At 41.0% G+C, this 20,352-nt stretch overlaps 1 protein-coding gene across 4 annotated transcripts in view; it reads right to left on the bottom strand.

Moving 5' to 3' along the window:
• MARK1 (microtubule affinity regulating kinase 1) overlaps positions 1–20,352 on the bottom strand; it is a 118,456-nt gene that overhangs the window by 19,395 nt on the left and 78,709 nt on the right. For all 4 annotated transcript variants that reach the window (XM_032872957.1, XM_032872955.1, XM_032872956.1 and 1 more), the window contains exons 8-13: positions 18,035–18,271; positions 17,828–17,947; positions 6,335–6,434; positions 5,178–5,290; positions 2,096–2,249; positions 1,598–1,791 (exon numbers count right to left, since the gene is read on the bottom strand). In XM_032872957.1, the coding sequence (XP_032728848.1) occupies positions 1,598–1,791; positions 2,096–2,249; positions 5,178–5,290; positions 6,335–6,434; positions 17,828–17,947; positions 18,035–18,271 (918 nt within the window). The remainder of the gene's footprint in view (positions 1–1,597; positions 1,792–2,095; positions 2,250–5,177; positions 5,291–6,334; positions 6,435–17,827; positions 17,948–18,034; positions 18,272–20,352) is intronic.

The following is a 20,352-nucleotide window of genomic DNA, read 5'->3' as shown; positions in this document are numbered from 1 at the left end:
TTTAACCTCCACCCCACGCCTACTTCCTGGATAGTGTCCAGAACACTGGTTCTGAATTTTCATGAATTTTCTGAGTTTTTTTCTTTTTTTGTGTATGCTACCACATACATACCTGAATAAGTTATCTGATCACTTTCAACTCCATATATTTTATGGCACCTCTCCAGATCCATTTCTCTTCCTGTAAGTGCAGTGCTCCTCAAACCATACAGTGTTAACAAATGGGTCCCTATGTAATAAGACTGGACTTATTTTACGCCAAAGAGTATACTTGTCATACCTTCACATTTAAATGACAGTTAGGCTAGATATAAAATTCTGGGTTCAATGTGATTTTCTTTGAGTGCTTAAAAAATACTGTTCCACGTATCTCCCTGAATCCATGTTACTTTTGAGTAATTTGAGGTCAGTCTCAATTTTGTTCCTGTTAAGGTCATCTGCTATCTCATCCTGGAAACTTTCTAGAAGATTTCACTTTGTTTTTGGTGTGTATATGTTCCACTTTAATGGGTGCAGGAGTAGGTTTTCCTTCTGGCTTTCTGAGTCTTACTCATTTATTTATTTATAAGAGTGAGTGAGCAAGGGGTGGGTGGGGCAGAGGGAGAAAGAGAGAGGAAAAAAATCTCTCTCACAGAGCCTGATGCAGGGCTCAAGCTCATGACCCTATGATAATGACCTGAGCTGAAACCAAGACTTGATGCTTAACTGACTGAGCTACCCACAGCCCTCTGAATCTTTCTAAGTTTTTTCATCTTCCCTTGTTATTATTTCTTCAAGTATTTCCTCCCCTTCACTGTGTGCTTTTTCCCTTCTAAACTCCTATTATCTAGATATTTCCAATTCTACTTCTATCCTTAGTATATCTTAGTTTTTTCTTTTGTATTTTTTTATTCCTTCCTGCTGTCTTACAAGAGAAGGCTCCAATCTATCTTCTAGCTCCCATTATATAATTTCTACAGTTTGCCGGTTTTTTGTTTTTTGTGTTTAAGATTTATTTTTTTTTCGAGAGAGCGTGTGCACACAAGTGGAAGAAGGGGCAGAGGCAGGGAGAGAGTAAGCAGACTCCCCACTCAGCAGGGGCCCCAACGTGGGGCTCGATCCCAGGACTCTGAGATCATGACCTGAGCCGAAATCCAGAGTCGGACGCTCAACCGACTGAACCACCTGGGTGTCCCTACAAATTCGCTGTTTTAAGTGGATACTAGGAGCTAACTTCATAAATTAATCATTCATGGAGTCTGCCTTCATTGAGCTGCTTATTTGTAAATATAAAATTAAATGCACCAATGTAGTTTTAAGTAAATGTTACAAACAGGAAAAATGAGGCAGGAACATTTAATGTACCATTTTACAGTGAGGTTTTTAAATCTTACTTTGAGGTAAGTGTTATTTTAAGAATTCATATTTTATATTTTTGTTCTTAAAACGCAATCATGAGAAGCTTGGCCTCCTTTGCATGTTATTTAAATGTATGACTCACTTTAAAATTTTGAAACATGTTTTTAGAAAAAGATAAAGTTTTTCAAAGATTGTACAAAAAAAAAATGCGACAACAAATAACTCCAGCAAACTGCGAGATGCCAGGATAATTACTCACACTTGGAATAGTTGAAGACTTTTTCCTTTCCGGCCCCACCAGAGGGCTCGCAGTCATCTCGCTTTTGGATCCAACCGTGGCGCTGCCGAGTTTCCGAGCGAGGTCTTTATCCCACTCCTCTTTCTGCTCACTCTCCACGCTGTTAGCCTGAGGCCGTTTGGTATAGGATACGGCAGGGGGAATGGATGGACCAGCTACAACAGAATTAAGGAGCATAATTAGCTGAAAATCAACTGACACAGTTTCTCCTCACGAACAAAAACTCTAAATTAAAAATACCTTTATTTGCATATTTTATACTTGGTACTAACATTAAACTGTTTGATTACAAAAACTAGGTCAGTCCCTGAAAAGGGGATTGTATTAATGGTGCAGTAAGTAATTCAGATCTGTGATAATGGATGACAGAAGCACATGAAGACGGGACCGCACAATGCTCAGTGAGCACAAGTTTGGGGAGGACTGCTCTGTCTTCTCGCTTATTGGACTTTCCCCCACCATGATCGCTGAAACGCCGCTGCTTCTGGTTTGCGGAGATGCTCCGCTGGACCTTCAGGTGAGCCGGGGACTGAAGGCTGCTGTTGTTCAGGTCACTGCTGGGCCGTGACCTCGGACACAAGCTTCCGCTGGACAATGATTCACCACCTTCAAACTATAAGAAGACAGCGCATAAAGATTTAATTTATTTGAGAGAGAGAGAGAGAGGATGAGTGAGACAGAGCACAAGCAGGAGTGGGGAGTGGCAGAGGCAGAGGGAGAAGCAGTCTCCCTGCCGAGCAGGGAGCCCTACACGGGACTCGATCCCAGGACCCTGGGGTCAGGACCTGAGCTGAAGGCAGACGCTTAACTGACTGAGCCACGCAGGCGCCCCTGCACAAAAATTTAAAAATAAAAATGTTTATGCAAACAATATGTACTCTTGCTTGATGTTCGAATCTATTCCAAGCCACACAAAGAATAATCAGAACTGGGGAAAAAAAAAAAGTTTGGATACAAAACTGTGAGCTAGTGACTGGTGGGGGAGCGAACTGGCTATCTGCATCTGTGAGTGCATGGGCGCTTCTGTGATCTCATACGAATGGCTTTGGATCCTTAGTTTAGTCAAAACACCAAATAACAGGGGCGCCTGGGTGGCTCAGTGGGTTAAGACTCTGCCTTCGGCTCAGGTCATGATCTCAGGGTCCTGGGATCGAGTTCCGCATCGGGCTCTCTGCTCGGCAGGGAGCCTGCTTCCTCCTCTCTCTTTCTCTGCCTGCCTCTCTGCCTACTTGTGATCTCTGTCTGTCAAAGAAAAAAAAACAACACCAAATGACAGCTACCAATTACTGAATGGCCATTATGTAACAGGCACCCTGCTAAGTATGTCAGGGCAATGGTGCCGGTGTCTATTAACCTCAACTTCACAGATGGAAAAACTGCAGTTCAGAGAATGAAGGGACATCTTTGGGATTCCAACTCAGGCATAACTGGGATTCAAACTTAGGATAAAATCTACAATTTTAACTCCACACACACGTTTTCTACCATATTTATGGAGCAAAACTTGGTTTGTTGGCTCTGATTAAAAACTGCATCTATTCAGATAAGCACAGTAAATCGGGCTTTGACACACTACCCTCTCCTCGTAACACTAAAGATGTTTGTAGCTGGCAACTTCTCCCGGAATCACTGGCATCCCAATGGAAAAATCTAAATTCGTATGTAGATACTCATGGCAAATAGCAAAGTAATCTTGATGATGAAATTGGTAATAGATAACACACAGTAATGTGCCAGGAACTGTTTGTTCTAAGCACGGTGGAAATATTAATTCATTTAACCCTCTCGATGACCCCCAGAGCTAAGTACTATTCGCTATCCTCATTTCAGGGACCAGAGAGCTGAAGCACAGAGAAATTAAGGACAGCGCCCAAGCCGCGCAGTCAGTCAGCCGCTGTGCTGGGGTGGGGGCGGGGGGATTCAGACCCAGGGAACCTGGCTCCGAAGTTCAGGCTCTTACTACTTAGAGTAGCCTCATTAGTTTATACTCATACAATTCAAAGTTCATTTTAATTCACACCTGGGTGGGTTGTATAGTTGTAATGCTATGGCTTCTTTTACATTTAAATTAATAGGAAAATTAAAGATCTCAGGAGTGAAATCTAAAGGCTAAGTAGAAACAGGTCAAAGACTTCAGAAGTAACGATTTGTACTATTTCCCACTTCTTAAAATTCTCTTAATTTGGCTTCTTTGATACCACTTCTCCAAACATCAGGGCCTCCACTGAGCCCCCCTCCTCCTCTGGAACAACAGTGCCTACCGGGTAGGGCCTGAGAGGGTGACAGGCATTAACTCGAGTGGAGTCCCCAGAGCAGCTGCTGGCGCGATTGGTGCGCTCCTCTGACCACAGCTCCCAAACCTATTAATGCTGCTCGGGTCACTCCCTCCAAGCCCGATCTGTGTATCCGATGTATTCAAACGTCTCCTGAACAGCTCCACCCAACAGGAAATCTCAAGTTCAATCATCCCAAACAGAATGAACTTCCCATCTTCCCCTGGAAATCCACTCTTTTCATATCCTGGCAAATACATCTTACAAAACCAGTCACCTATGCTGGAAACTTGAAGTTCTCTCACACCCTCACTTCCAAAGATTACACGTCCTGTTAAATCTCGCTGCTGTGGGTACCTGTCCTCCTCTATGTCACAGAGATCCCGCGCCTGCCCTTGACCAGGGCCGCGGCACCTGTACCACACCGCTGACTGCGCATCTCCCCTCCACACCCAGGGCTCCCTGAGAGCACAGACTTTCTTATCTTCCTGGGTGCAGTACACAGCGTGGTTTCCAGGACCGAACAGACCCAATAAATGTCAGCTGAATGTACTGCCTCACTAACAGTTACTATCTAATTAAAAATAATTTCAGCCTATTTCTATAAAATGCCTCCCACAGATGTCTAATCGTTAACAAACTGTCCATGCGCTTGGCTCTGTTCTTGACTCTCAAGTTATACCTTTATATTTGCTGTCCCAAAGGATCACTTGCTTTTATGGTTCAACCACCATCTGCACATAGTTACTTCCTGAATCTATCTCCTTATTAGAGATCTCTCCTGGCCTTGAGAATTCCCAACTGCCAGTACCAAAGCCACTTGATGTTCTACAAGGCAAAATATCACCAAACAGCCTTTTCCTAGTCCCATCTTTTTAAAATTATCTCAGACATCTGTTTTGTCTTAAACGCCATCCCTCCCTCTGTTTCGGTCACTGTGTTTTCTGCACACCCAGAATGACCACTTTAGCTGTGGCAGGCCTGCGGCTTGGGGACACAACTCCAGGGGAGCTCATTCTTAAAGACGGGACGGTGTGAGCCTCTCAGAGCTAAGCAGAGCACGTGGTCTGCTCTTTCAGAGCAGAATCTCCCTGGGGACTTGGAAATGAGACCAGTTTGTAACTTAGCATCTTGAGTTTGAATTCTGAAAATAAGACTGTTAGGCCCTTTATATTATTTCTGATACCACACAGAATAAAGGTGTTTTATCTTAGCTGTCACTTGGCTCAAAAATAATTAACATTAATCTAAAAAGGTAAAGAACTTACTTCAGGTGGTTTTCTACCTAGAAGAATATAAGTAGCCATAATTTCATCATATTTCTGATTTATTAAGGCGTCATTTATCTCATCTCGAGCAAAACCCATGGTGACCATGATGTCTGGAAATAAAAAAAAAGCAATTTTTTCTGAAAATGGGTTTATTTTTGTAAACAAATTAACACATAAGCAAGCTTGCCAACATAAAATATGAAAACTAAATTTTGAAATGTTAAAGTATAATGTAACTATAAAAACTTCTGGATCATTAATATATAGATACTGCATATTTAGATCTTGTATATTGATAATTTTTCATGCAGGAACTATCTGTATCATGGGATTCATGCTCATGGTGGGTCTGTGTCTCAGCACCTAATGCATTCCTGAGTTGACTGCCTTTGTCCAGCCAGAGACACACCACCTGTGACACAAAATCCCTTCTCTCTTTATCTCTTAACACACTCTCAGCCACGCATAGTGTGGTTTCTCTCATCTCTTAACAATTTCTGCTTTCTGATATGAAGGCAGGTTGACTCTTCTTTGGAAGGCTTGAATTTCACGGTTGTTCTGACTGGATTCCAAACACTCTAGAATCACAAGCCTTCCCTGGGTCCTCTCAAGTCAGAGAGGGGAAAAAGCAGAGATGACTCAGGTTGAGTCTCTGACAGCTTTGGTAATGGAGAGAGAAATGCAGAGAACAGGCTGGAAGCAGAGCGCCCGGCTAGGTGTGGGAGGAAGCACCCTGCCGAGACACTGGAAAATTGGGAGGGAGAGCCAAAGTGTTCATCCTTTCAGCTCCAGTGCCTCCACATTTTCGGCTAAGATACATGCTATGTTTTGCAGCTACTTAATAGTCTGACCAGTGCTGATACTTAAACAGTCATTTCTCCTGTTAGGAATGGCTGAAAGAAAACAACCAGGTTCATCCACATTATTTTAATTTTTGTATCACTGTTGCCAACAACTGAATTGGATTATAACATAAAAGCAGACAAACTTGAAATCTGTAATGTTCGGTGTATGTTGATGGAAAGAAAAGATGACAATGTAAGTATTTTTCAAATAAAAATTGTTTCCTATTTATATTTTAAAAACCTATTTTGGTAGACGACTGGTCTCTTCTAGCATAGGGCCAGCACATCTCACAGTGTTTAAATACTTACCTATTCTTTTCATGTCATTGAAATCTGGTTCAGGCTCAGTATATGGCTTTAGCTCTTCTTCCTCGTGACCAACATTCATCCACCGATCTTTCATTATTTGCTAGGAAATAAACTTTACATTATGTTTGGCCAATCAGAACATTCCACCATTGACTTTAGCTCTATTTTAGTAAATGTGCAATTAATTGCTTTGCCCAATGAGAACCATGATGTCTTCTATCTAAAGTTATTTTCCTAATTGATTAGCAGGCCAACAAGAGGCGTAGGACTTTGGGACACACTTACAGATCTTACAAGTACAACTATCATCCTGCACACTCACCAAATGTATCCATTCAAATAACTTGCTGCCCATGTTCCTTGAAAAGGAGTATCTTCTCACTTAACCTAAGGACCTATTGATTTCAACCTCTTCAATACTCTTCATAGTATTACATTTAGATGAGACTGTTCCTTTTTGCTGATCTTTTACCAGATATACAAATACCTGTATTTTAAAATCACCATTTGTTAAGACATTAGGAAAGCAGAGATCATGGGGCGTGGAAGAAGTGAGGGTTAGTCAGTAAAGACAGCTCAGAGAAGATGGAAGGGGAGAATGGTCAAAATGGAAGCCTAGAGTTGGGGATGAGCAGGAATCAGGATGAAGACTGGGACGGGTGTGAATCACAAGAGTCACATTTAAGTGAGGTTGTAAAATGAGAGTCAGTCCCAGGTTGTTAAAAAGCAACCAAGTGGAGGCATCCGATGGAATGGGAAAATATTCACAACCATATATCTGATAAGGGGTTAATAATATATATGTACGGAAAATCCTACAACTCAGGAACAACAAAACTGCCTGATTAAAGAAAAAGGGCAAAGGACTTAGATATTTCTCCAAAAGAATACATACCAAGGGCCAAAAAGCACATGAAAAGATGCTAACATCACTAATTATCAGGGAAATAAAAACCACGATGAGGTATCACACGTCTTATCTGTGGCTACTATCGAAAAAGATGAAAATAATCGGCACGGGTGAGCACATGGAAAACCCGGACCCCTTGTGCACTGCTGGGGTGGCTCAAATGATGTCACTGCTCCTGTAAATAGTATGGGGGTTCCTCAAAACATTTAACAGAACTAAAGACATGATCGAGTAATTCCGTCTCTGTGCATATATCCAAAAGAACTGACACAGGATCCTGAAGGGTATTTGCACAGCCGTGTCCACTGCACCATTACGCGCAACAACCAAGATGTGGGACAACCTAAATGTCCGATGGATGAATGCACAAAGAAAATGCAGCCACAGACGACGGAATGTTATTCAGCCTTAAAAAGAATGCAATCTACATGCTATATTGTGGATGAAACTTGTGGCCATTTCTCAGTGAAATAAGCTGGCCACAAAAAGACAGATAATAATTATATGAGAGTTTCTAAAGTAATCAAACTCCTAGAAACGGGCAGTAGAATGGTGTTTGCCACGGGCGGGAGAGGGAGCAACAGGGAGCAACAGGGAGCTAGCTGCTCAGTGGTACAGAGTCTCATTCATGTGAGGGGAACAAGATTCAGAGATCTGCTGTGCGACAATGGACACAGAGGTGACAATACTGTAATGCACTCTTAAAAGTGTAAAGAGTATACATTCGTGTGTGGTTTTTTTTTTTTTTTTTTTTTTTTTTACTACATATACAAAAAGGCAACTAGTGGGGAGTAATTCTGGGGAAATGATTCTGTATTAATTTAGAAAAATTTTTAACATGTTGTGACTGTTGAATTCTAGGTTTTCATTCAGGAATGTTTTAGGTGTTGATATATTCATATTCTTTGTTCAGGTCCTGCAAAGTATATTCTCTATCTCTAAATTTTACCTGTCAATATTCTACTAATCAGAAAAATAAAATTCCATATAGAGATCCTTCTGAGGTCGTTTGCTCAGATACCTTCCCCTCATTTAATAATATTTAGCTAAAATCATTCACTAGAAGACAGAACTCCAGAGCAGGCAGGCCTCTAAGAACTGGAATCTGTAAGAATGCTGCTGTTCTGGATGGGAGGAATTTTCCAAAGGTTTGGGTTACATGATACACATTTCAATGCAAATTTGTACACAACTCATATATGCTTAAAATTATGCAGACATGTAACTCTTAACAGATATCACCACTAACTTTCTTCTTTTCCCCCCTCTTTTTATTGAGATCTGAATGACATAAACTTTGTATTAGTCCAAAATACATGACATAATAATTTGATATATAAACACATATATACAAATATTATGAAATGATCACCACAGTTAATATCCATCACTTCAGTTACAATTTTTTTCCTCATGATGAGAACTTTCAAGATCTAATCTCTTAAATAAGTCAATCAGAGAAAGACAGTTTTCATATGATCTCACTGTTACGTGGAATTTGAGAAACTAGGCAGAGGATCCTAAGGGGAAGAGAGGAAAAAATGAAACAAGACGAAATCAGAAACCAGAGAGGGAGACAAACTGTAAGGGACTCTTAATCTCAGGAAACAAACTGAGGGTTGCTGGAGGGGATGGGCATGGGAGGGATGGGGTGGCTGGATGATGGACATTAGGGAGAGTATGTGCTATAGTGAGGGCTGTGTATTGTGTAAGACTGATGATTCACAGACCTGTACCCCTGAAACAAATAATACATCATATGTTAATAATAATAACAAAAAAGATCTGCTCTCTTATCAACTTTCAAATACAAAATACAGTATAATGAACCAGAGTCACCATGTTGTACATTACATCCCTGTGACTGACTCATCTTATAACTGGAAATTTGTACCTTCAGACCACTTTTACTTATTTCACCCAACACCATTCCCCACCTCTGGCGAACCCCATTCTGTTCTCATTTTTCTAAATTTGTTTGTTTGTTTAGTTTCCATATATAAGTAAGATCATACAGTTTTTGTTTCTCTGTCTGATTTATTTCACTTAGCATAATGTCTCCAAGGTCCATCCATGTTGTCCCAAATAGCAGGATTACTTTCTTTTTTCCGCTTCTAAGAATATACCCAAAGGAGACAAAAATCACTATTTTGAAGAGATATCTGCACTCCCATGTTCACTGCAGCAACACTTACAATGCGTAAGACACGCAAGCAATCTAAGTGTCCACTGGCAGATGAATGCATAAAAAAATACAGTGTACATCGACGTCAGAAATTTAAGTACCTTATCCAACTCATTTAACTAAAAGTAGACTGATTACAGTCTTAAAAAAATAATCATGCTGTCGCTAAGTCTTTAGTGATTATTCATCAATAAAGAAAAGTGTTGGGAGGGGGCCCATCAGGAAGAAAAAAAAAAACAAAAAGGAAAAAGCAGAGCTGCCAACACCTGCTACACCATTTCCCAAAATATTAAGGTCCTTCCTTCCTGTTCCTCATCTCCCCCTTCTCAAATAGTATGTCTGGCTGAAGAACTGGGCCCCAGGCTCTGTAGAAGTAAAATTCCGCTGAGAAAATAAATAAATAAATAAATAAATAAATAAATAAATAAAATTAAAATTAAAATAAAATAAGATAAAATAAAATAAAATTCTGCTGTCAGTAGAACCTCCCAGGTTGGAGGGGGAATACATAAAACTCCTCGAAGCCCACACCAGCCCACGCCAGGGCCGCTCCACAGCGCCTGCGACCCGGTCCCTCCCGCGCGCTCCCATCAGGGGGCGCTCGGCTGCGCAGCTCAGCCGAAGCTTAAACACGAAAGCCTTTCCACGTGTTTAAAATGAACAGAACCAACCCCACCTCTCTCCACACACGTGCCTGCGCACACGCACATCCATGTGCTCACACACGTGTGCGCACCCCCCCCCCCCGTACAAAGAAGTCTAACTGTCCTGGCACCAACGCATTACTTTTTAATGGGAATTCTGCGTGATTTTTGATACCACCATGGCCGAGGCCGGACGAGGAGGAAAGCGAACAGAAGCGGGATACTTCCGGTTTTTCAAACGAGCTCAAATTAAGTCCCCAGTGATGTTCTCGAGTTTAAGATGACACCGTCAAGAGTCCGAAAATAATAACCGACGGAGGGAGATCTACAGTCACATCCTCGGTCCGTGCACGTTCGATTCTGGAAAAGCCCGAGTTCGTCACGCAACACGGTACGGCAGGGAGGGCGCGAGCGGCCCCGGCGGAGGGCTCCGCGGGTGAGGAGGGACGAGGCAAACAGCGGGGGCGCCTGTCCGGGGGCTGCAAGCTCCGTCTGACCCGAGCGCGGGCGTGAGCCGGTGCGGAGGCAAGTGGAGGCGAGAAAGGACAGGCACCGGGCCAGGAGCAAACTTCGTGACCGGTTACGAGGGGTACGGAGAGGTGAGACGAACAAAGTGAAGACGGTACCGGGGTTCCTAGTGTACACGGCTGGGTGGGCGTTGACAGCGTTTACCGAGAAAGCCAAGCCGGGAAGCGCGGGGGCTGGATGGGGACGTTCGGAGCAGCCGAGTGTGCGGTGCTGCGGGTCGCCCACATAGACACGTCTGTAAACTCCAGGGAAGCTCAAGGGAAACCCGGCTGGGGATGGACATTCAGGAACGGCCAACACATGAGGACAGAAGCTGTGGAGCGGGTGGGATTTTCCAGGAATCCTGACCAGAGTGGGAAGGAGGAGAAGAGGGGCCATGGCAGAGCCCCCTGGGACACGGGCATGAGGGTTAAAGAGAAAAGTCACCCACAAAGTAAATGGAGGTGGAAAATCTGCAGTGTGACCTGGGAGGCAAGGCGGGAGTTTCTGAAAGCGGACACGGTGGTGTCCTGTCAAACAAGGTGACCACTAAGGTGGCCTCACTGGGGGCGGTTCCGGTGGAGCAGCAGGGCTGCGAGCCAGAAGGCAGCGCGCGGGGAGACGACGCACAGGCGAGGAACCGCGGACTCGGAGCCGAGAAGCTTCGTTAACAGTCAGGCCAGTGGGGCGCCGGGGTGGCTTAGTCGGTTAGGCCCCTGCCTTTGGCTCTAGTCAGGACTTTGGGGTCCTGGGATTGAACACCGCACTGGGTTCCCTGCTTGGCGGGGAGCCTGCTTCTCCCTCTGCCCCTCCCCTTGCTTGTACTCTCTGTCTCTCAGATAAATAAATTTAAAAAAAACCTTTTTTTTTTTTTTTAAGATTTTATGTATTTATTTGACAGAGATCACAAGTAGGCAGAGAGACAGGCAGAGAGAGGGGTGGAAGCAGGTTCCCTGCCAAGCAGAGAGCCCGATGTGGGCCTCAATCCCAGGACCCTGAGATCATGACCTGAGCGGAAGGCAGAGGCCCAACCCACTGAGCCACCCAGGCACCCCAAATTTTAAAAATCTTAAAAAAAAAAAAAAGGCCAGTAAGGGAGGAATAAGAAGGGATACTAGATGAGGACTGGGGGTTGAAGGGTGCCTTTGTCTAAAATGGAAGATACTTGTACAAAGGCTGAGAGATAAAGGTCCACAGAGAGGAGGTAGGACGGTACAGAAGAGAGAGCTTTTTGTGAAGGAGATACTGAGACGGCACATGTGTATCTCCCACACTGAAGTCGGAGTCCTTGAGGATAAAGACTGTGCCTTGTGCTATCTTTCCCAGCGCACATGCTTGTTGTTGCTTTTGAACTGGGCAGTATTTTAAAATAAGGCTGCTACAGAAGCCCTGGGTACAGGGAAATATTGAGAGGGGCTCGGCAATGAAGATGGCTAAGGAAGCCCCTAGAATGTCCGGGAGACAGATAACCATGGGCTGCCCTGGGCATGAGGAAACGGAAGACGAAAAACCTAGAGGTATAATCTGAAGCACCTGAGGACAGAATCTGTTCTGGGAATGAGGGAAAGCAAGGCTGGAATCCAAGATGGTTCTTAGGATTTTACCTCAGGTGCCTGATAGAAGAAATAGGGGATTCATAATTTAGGTTAAGAAATATAAGAGCAAAAAAAAAAAAAAAAAAAAAAAAAAAAAAAAAGAAATATAAGAGCAATGAGAGATTTGATAGCTGGACAATAAGCAATTAAAAGCAAAATGAAGATGATCCAAATTTTCGGATGTTTCACAATTAAACTGGCTATTTGGTGTTCATTTCATGATCATTATGTATTTGTCCACGTCAAGGAGAAATATGTATGTGGACCAAACCCTTAGACAACTTGTCTTTTATTTGGGGAAAAAAGATTTACTCATGAGAGCTGACATAATCTGAACACACAACAGCATTAACTATTCAAAACTATGCTGTTAGCAGTAGATATTACTAAAGAACAAAAGGGCAACTAGCAGTGTGGGCTGGGATTTCCAGGAAAGGAATCATAAGGAGGGAGAATCTGAAGTGACTCTGGGGATACCAGTCTTATCTGCATCGGTGGGAGTCGAGGCAGAGGCATGTAAGGAAGACACAGCCAAGCAGCTCTGACTCAGAACCAAAGCAATGAAAGAGTGGGAGACACGGGCTCTGCAGGTGATGCATTTAAAAGTGATCTGACAAGGCAACAGAGAAATGTTCTTTTTTATTAATAAGGATGATATGCAGCATTTTAGAAATTGCACCATGAGAAGAACAATCTGAGGAAACACCGCAGAAGCCCTGACCCCGCTCACCCTCATGCAAAGTTAGATCCGAGGCAAGGCAGATCCAGGGAAAGCGGGAAAATCCCAGCAGTGATAAGGAAAGACAACAGGGCAGCAAGGACAGAAGGGACAGGGTTTTGCTGTTCTCTCTTCTTGCCGTCGTCACTGGGGACTGCCAGGAGTCCATTTAGAAGAGTCCGTCTCACAGAAATAGTTGGATTTCAAAGCAAGAAAAAGGCGGGGAAGGAAATCTGCTTAAAAGAACATGCAAGGACATTCAGTCTATTAATTCCAAAAGTGAAGGTCTTTTCCAGGGGTAAGGTACAGAGAGCAACAAAATATGGATGTATGCGAGAGGAGACCCATGGAGAAGAAGCCTTAGTTGTGTGAACCTCACGCCCATACAAAATTCTTCCGTGGGAACCAGAGTTTGCACTGATGCCAAGACAAAAACGCCCCCAGAAATGGAGGTGCCGTGTGACAGGGTGGCGAGGGGCTGGGGGAGGATATTCATGAAAACCTTGCTGTGTGGTTTCAGGCAGGGTACCAATCACCAGGCCAGCAAAGTGCACTAAACCAGCTGAATAAACTAACCCATTTTAGATTTCATTTGAGATCGCTCTTTTCTTTTTTTAAGTAATCTCTACTTCAAGCCCCAATATGGGGCTTGAACTCACAACCCCGAGATCAAGAGTCATATGCTCCACTGACTGAGCCAGCCAGGTGCCCCTGAGAAATCTCCAAAATGAGAAACAAGAGGTCAAACAAGATTCCAAACTGAACAAGAGAGAGTTTACTCTAGCCACCCCTGCCAATGAACACAGAGGACTACTTGCTGAGAATTTCTGTCAAAATAACTGATTCAGAGGAATTATGAAGAAATAAATTAACAATGGAAATAAACACCCTACCTAAAGTGTAGGTGCACATTAAAAATTTGTGGACTTTAGGACAGCCAGATGGAAATAATTTTTCTTAAAACGGTTTCAACCTCTGTATTCATCATGAGCTTCTTAATCTGTACTTAGAAATCTAGCATTAAAAAAAGATTATTATTTGCTTCATTGCCTCTTGTATTGGGCAGACACAAGATTTTTAAGATCATCTTAGCGGCAGCTGAAAAGGTGTTAAAGCACAAATACTTTTTTGAGGAGGACACAAATATAGAGAAAGGGCGATAAGGAGGAGCTTTTGCCTTAGACTCAAGTTTTGCATTATTTTGAAAGGTAACACAGTCGAGTCTGGTTAAGGACTGGAAAAATTAAAGACGACGTACATAGAAGGGATAGCAGAAAAAAAATTATCAGTTTTTCTCTAATAAAAAACACACCAATATTCCAAAAAATAGGGAAAAAATTAGTGTATAACATAAAACACAAATCTTTTTAAAATCATATGTGATTCTATCCCTCCCATTATTAGTGCAATGAACAAGCTCTGCCAGCGTTCACATGTACGAAATGAAAAAATGTATGCAACTGCTTAGCTCTAGAGATGGCAATAGGTCAAGCAAGTAGAGTATGAAACTAATTTCATTCATTTTATTTTCATGGGGGATAAATAAGTTACTTAACATAGAAGGCTTCAAGAAAGACCTTAATAAAGGATGTAGTCGTATTTGAGAAGCGACAGGAGGATATTTGAGTTAAATGAGAAGTTTAGTAAGATAATAAATAGCCGCATAAGATTCTTTAAGTGGAATTTCAATATTAACAGATTATATAATGAAGAAAGACTAGTGTTTGCTCTCATCAGTGACTCTTGATACTCAACACCCAAAAAATACATAAAGTTCCATTTTAAAAAAATAGAAGAATTAACAGAGGAGACATTTCATGTTAAAATGTACAAAGCTGATACAGATCTCGAAGGCTGATTAATCAGACTCCGTTAGACAAGCAGTTCAGAGACACAGAGCTTATATGTAAAGAAGCAAAGTTAACCTGGTCATTAAAAATATTAGGCATTGGGGCGCCTGGGTGGCTCAGTGGGTTGGGCCTCTGCCTTCGGCTCAGGTCATGATCCCAGGGTCCTGGGATCGAGCCCTGCATCGGGCTCTCTGTTCGGCAGGGATCCTGCTTCCCCCTCTCTCTCTGCCTGCCTCTCTGCCTACTTGTGATCTCTGTCTGTCAAATAAATGAATAAAATCTTTAAAAAAAAATTAGGCATTATCTCTGATGAAATATATACAAATTAAAGCAATTATGACAAACTACATAACTACCATACAGGCATCAAATACCAGAAATTATTATATCGAATAGTGAATCAACTACACTTGATTCACTATTCGATATAATAGTGAAGAACAGATACCTTCAAATGTCTTAGGTCACACAATTTTTAGCAATGAATGCAGAAGACCTATCAGACTGTTTATACTCTTTGGCACACTAATGACACTCTGGAGAATATATCTAAGCATATGTCCCAAAGGGGAAAAAAGTGTATCACATTATTTTTAGTAAAAAACAATGGAAACAACTGGAAGGTGCAACAAGCAGGGGTACATAAGCCAAAGGGAACAACACTGCTACTGGCACGGAAGGAGATCATGTTTATGATAAAGTAGAAAGCACATAACCCAAAACTTTGAAGTTGAAAGAAAAAAAGAATGCAACTTGACATGGAACATTATTACTGTATAAAAATTTATATTTACATGCTCAAGACTAGTGTTTTGAAAATAGTTATTTTTTAGAGGTTAGGGATTTTTCTTGCTGTACAGCTGCTACTAAAGTTGGTATGAAAAATAAAAGAAGACTAAAATAATTTTTGACATCATTGCTATTTCAAGGGGAGTTTCTCAAGGTTTGGTGTAAGAAATCTTTCTTCCCTTTTTTTTTAAAACAGTGTCAGGTTTCTCCGGAAAGTTATTTCTGGGAACTGTGAAGCAGACTGGCCTTTGTACAGTGGTATCTGCAATATTATGATAATATTTCCACTGTAGACTCACGGTTCTGTGGCTGGAAAACTTATTTTTGATAAGCTGGAACAGAAGGTTCTAGACTATACTCAAATACATCAAGCTGAGATTCTGATGATCAAATATAATAATATATTTATATATATATATATTTATATATATATATAATTATATATATATATAAATATATATTATATAATATATAAATATTTTAATATAATAATTTGGCTTTTAAACAACCCAGAATTCTGATACTTTAATCCTCTGCATTTTAATGCTAAGGATGAAAGACTTAAATATGTGGCTACTGTAAATTAATCATCTTTAAGTGACTACATACTTAGACATACTAAGAGATCTGTAACATCTATAATAATAATTTTTGTATATTCTTTTTGTTCTTCTCAGCTGTGCTGATGCCTCAACTATGGACATTTTATTAAATGATATTCAGGTAAACTAGGTTCCTATGATAAAGGTGGGCCATAAAGCAGAATTAAGAAAGACTTATGTTGCCATAAAATTTTATTTATTTTTTAAATAGTCTTTTTTTTTTTTTTTATTTAAATTAAGTGAGCTCTACACCCAGCGTGGGGCTTGAACTCATGACCCCAAGATCAAGAGTCGCACACTCCTCCAACTGAGCCAGTCAGGTGACCCTATTGCCATAAAATTTTAGAATTGATACGAGAGTCAACGATTTTAACTTTTTCACTGTTTCACATAACTTCCTATGAATAAAGGTCAAAAACAAGTTTAGAGAAGCAGTAACATGAAAGAAGCCTTCTCTATTTCACAGGCCTCGCTATGAAAACATTACTAACATATCCTTTTACCCCCAAAGGAAAAAAACCCACAAAAATTATGGGAATGAACTAACTGCATTTAAACAAATAAGTGAGTAAAAAGTATCTGATATGTAATTCACTAACATAAAGCATTTAAAATAATTTCCCAATAGAAGTCACCATCCCTTAACATCCACCAAAACGTATTATATCTTTTAGTGGAATATATTTGTGGAAATAACATTACAAAGCCCAAATGAACCCAAGAGCTCTGTCCACAGGGATGGCTCACTATAAGGCTGCCTTCTACCCAGCACGGAGTCTGTGCCAGAAAGCCCCATCACTACACTAAAAAGTACAGTTTAAATGGGGTTAATTCTCTGAATTTTTTACCCCATCTATTAAGGCAAATAAATGAAGACAAAAAAAAAAACCCAAATAAACAAAAAAACACCCAAAACGCTAGTGAACCGTATATGCTGGATCTCTGAAGTTAAACCTTAGTATTGGTTAAAACAGCCTTAGAAACAGCTGGATGAAATTTGTAGAAAATAATTTGTTTAATTGTAGTATCGGAAGGAGAAAAGGTTAGACACTTTGGTGTTATTTGGCTATAACGTACTTGGTACATTTAGAATAGCATAACAGCATCCATTATAAATAACCTCACATGTGGAACGTAGGTAGGCAACGGAACAGTGCATTAAGAAAGGAAATTCCCGTTTCCAGTATGTTCTACTTAAACTGTAAATTTTCTGTACTGGTATTGAGAGGTTTCTTTAAAATTTTTAATCAGCTTCTAATTTCAGATATGGTCATGAAATATTCACTGGATTAGAACTTCCATTATCTTTTTTTTTTTTTTTTAATCTTCGAAATACCTATACACCTACACCCAAGGTTCCTGTATTGGAGCATGCAATTTCTGACAAAGGCTAGGTTTTCCTCTTCCTCTAACTAAAAGTCAATCTTATTCCTATCTCTATGTTGTTTTAATTTAATACTTCATTGCAGGGCAAAGAAGGAATAACCCTCTTTAAAGAAATTAACTGTAACAACTTTTGAGTAGTGAAAGAATCATGTCACCTTCCCTAGCTCTAAATAAATTACACGACTTGTCAACTTCCCAAACCAAACCCGAAAAACAACCAGGGGAAAATTTTGATTTAAAATGCTCTTCAGTTCTTAGAATATTTTAATTGTTGAGTTTTAAATCTGGAGTACAAAAAATTACTTACTTCTAAGCTGCCTCTCTTTATTGGATTCAGCACCAATAATTTCTTCAGAAGATTTTCACAGTCAGTGGACATGTAGAAGGGAATACGGTACTTCCCTCGTAGGACTCGCTCCCGAAGTTCCTTGAAAAGGCAAAGGAAGCACTCAGAACTGACTACTGAAATTATCATGCTTGGCTATAAAACACCAGTAGCGCACTTCACGGATACCTTCAAATTCTGGCCATCAAAGGGCAAGGAGCCACTGACTAGTGTATAGAGAATGACACCGAGGCTCCACACGTCCACCTCAGGCCCATCGTACTTCTTTCCTTGGAAAAGCTCAGGGGCAGCATAGGGCGGGCTTCCACAAAATGTGTCCAATTTGTTCCCGACTGTAAATTCATTACTAAAACCAAAGTCAGCAATTTTAATATTCATATCAGCATCAAGGAGAAGGTTTTCAGCCTAAGAGGAAAATAATAAAAAGGATAATGTAAATGTCTACATAAAACAAAAAATTTATTACAACTATTTCAGATCTCAACATATATTTCTTGCTTCTCTCTTTTTTTTTTTTTTTTCCAAGAGAGAGCAAGCATGCATGTGCGACCCCAGGGTGTAGGGGAGCCCAGCATGGAACCCCATGGAGGGTTCAATCTCAGGATCCCGAGATCATGACCTGAGCCGAAATCAAGAGTTCGAAGCTCACCAGACTGAGCCACCCAGGAGCCCCCTCTTCCTTCTCATTTTTAAGCGTAATATCAAATTTAGAAGCCCAGCATGGTGCTTGATGCTTAACTGTTCAGAATCATGTTTATATAAGACGAAATTTTAGCACTATAAAAGGAAAGCTCTCATTTACAGGTATATCTGCAACTATTTGAGAAAAGTTACTGAAAACAGTTTTTCTTCCACTATTATTTTAAACCCATTTTTTTTCTTCATGGTAAGAAACATCCTGGGAGGGCTGCCTGGGTGGCTCAGTGGGTTAAGCCTCTGCCTTCAGCTCAGGTCATGATCTCAGGGTCCTGGGATCGAGTCCCGCATCGGGCTCTCTGCTCAGCAGGGAGCCTGCTTCCCTCCCTCTCTCTCTCTCTCTGCCTGCCTCTCTGTCTACTTGTGATCTCTCCCTGTCAAGTAAATAAATAAAATCTTAAAAAAAAAAAATTAAAAAAAAATATATAAGTTGACATAACACGAAACCTTCTTGGGCTTAAGTGAACAAGTTTACTCTAAAGTTTTCTATTTTAGTAGAGCATTGTAGGTTAATGCTGAGCTCAAGAGTATACCTAAAATAACTGCCAGCCAGGGGTTCTATGACTACTGAATTCAATCCTTTGTCCTCTCTTCCAGAATGCCCCCTCAGCAAAGTTCTGCTCTTTCAGTAAAACAAAACAATACAGTAGTGCCTTCACTAGACCTTGTTTGTTTTAAATTTCCTTTTGTTGTTCTAAAACTAGATGCTCTTCTGCAGGTATATTTTGGTAGAAAGCAGTGATTTCCACCCATATATTTTCAGATGCTGGTTTTCCAAAATCCTAAATCAGAATCATTAAAATAAAAACAAAAAGTTTTAAATGAGCCTTTTGTAAATATAAGCAATTCAATAAAGGCTTTCTTTTTTGTCATGTTTTGCTTGAAACTCTTTTATAATGGATAGATTAAGAAAATTATATATTTGTCGATGTGTTTTATGGGGTTACAGAAAGGAGTAAAACAAGAGCTCCGTGTATTGCTAGAGAGCCAGGCACTCTGCCCACCACACAGCTCTTCCCTCCCTTGTCCTCCTTTTCCTTTAAGGTATGCTAGCTTGGGATATCTGTTTTGAAAAACGGAGGTAGAGACTGTCTTTTTTCCACTGTATATTTTTTCCTGCTTTGTCGAAGATTATTTGACCATAAAGTTTTGTATCAACATGGACGGGACTGGAGGAGATTATGTTGAGTGAAATAAGTCAAGCAGAGAGAGTCAATTATCATATGGTTGTACTTACTTTGGAGCATAAGGAATAACATGGAGGACATTAGGAGAAGGAAAGGAAAAGTGAATTGGGGGAAATCGGAGGGAAGACAAACCATGAGAGACTGTGGACTCTGAGAAACAAACAGGGTTTTGGAGGACAGGAGGGTGGGGTGTTGGGTGAGTCTGGTGGTGGGTATTATGGAGGGCACGTATTGCATGGAGCACTGGGTGTGGTGCATAAACAATGAATTCTGAAATACACACACACACAAAGTTAAATTTAATTAAAAAAAAAGAAAAACGGATGTACATCTAACACCCCAAAATATGTGATAATAACTAGGTGACATTTATGACATTAATATATTGTCACAGCACATACATTTGGAAGATTTATCTTAAATCCTAACATTTATGGGCTGGGTGACAAAACCAGGTTATTTTGATGTTCTGATGTAAGGGTCTGGTCACTGTAAATTTCTGAGACCACGCGTGAGCAAGCTGGACTTGCCTAGTCTCTGGGAAGAGGTCTGGCTGGCTGCCTCGCCAGGGCAGAGCTCAAGGGACGCTGAGGTCCGCTCCAG

Source organism: Lontra canadensis, unplaced genomic scaffold (genome assembly GCF_010015895.1).
Source record: "Lontra canadensis isolate GAN:19392208 unplaced genomic scaffold, GSC_riverotter_1.0 scaffold46, whole genome shotgun sequence".
In the NCBI taxonomy this organism is placed as follows: domain Eukaryota; kingdom Metazoa; phylum Chordata; class Mammalia; order Carnivora; family Mustelidae; genus Lontra; species Lontra canadensis.
This window is presented reverse-complemented; position numbering and strand designations above follow the sequence as displayed.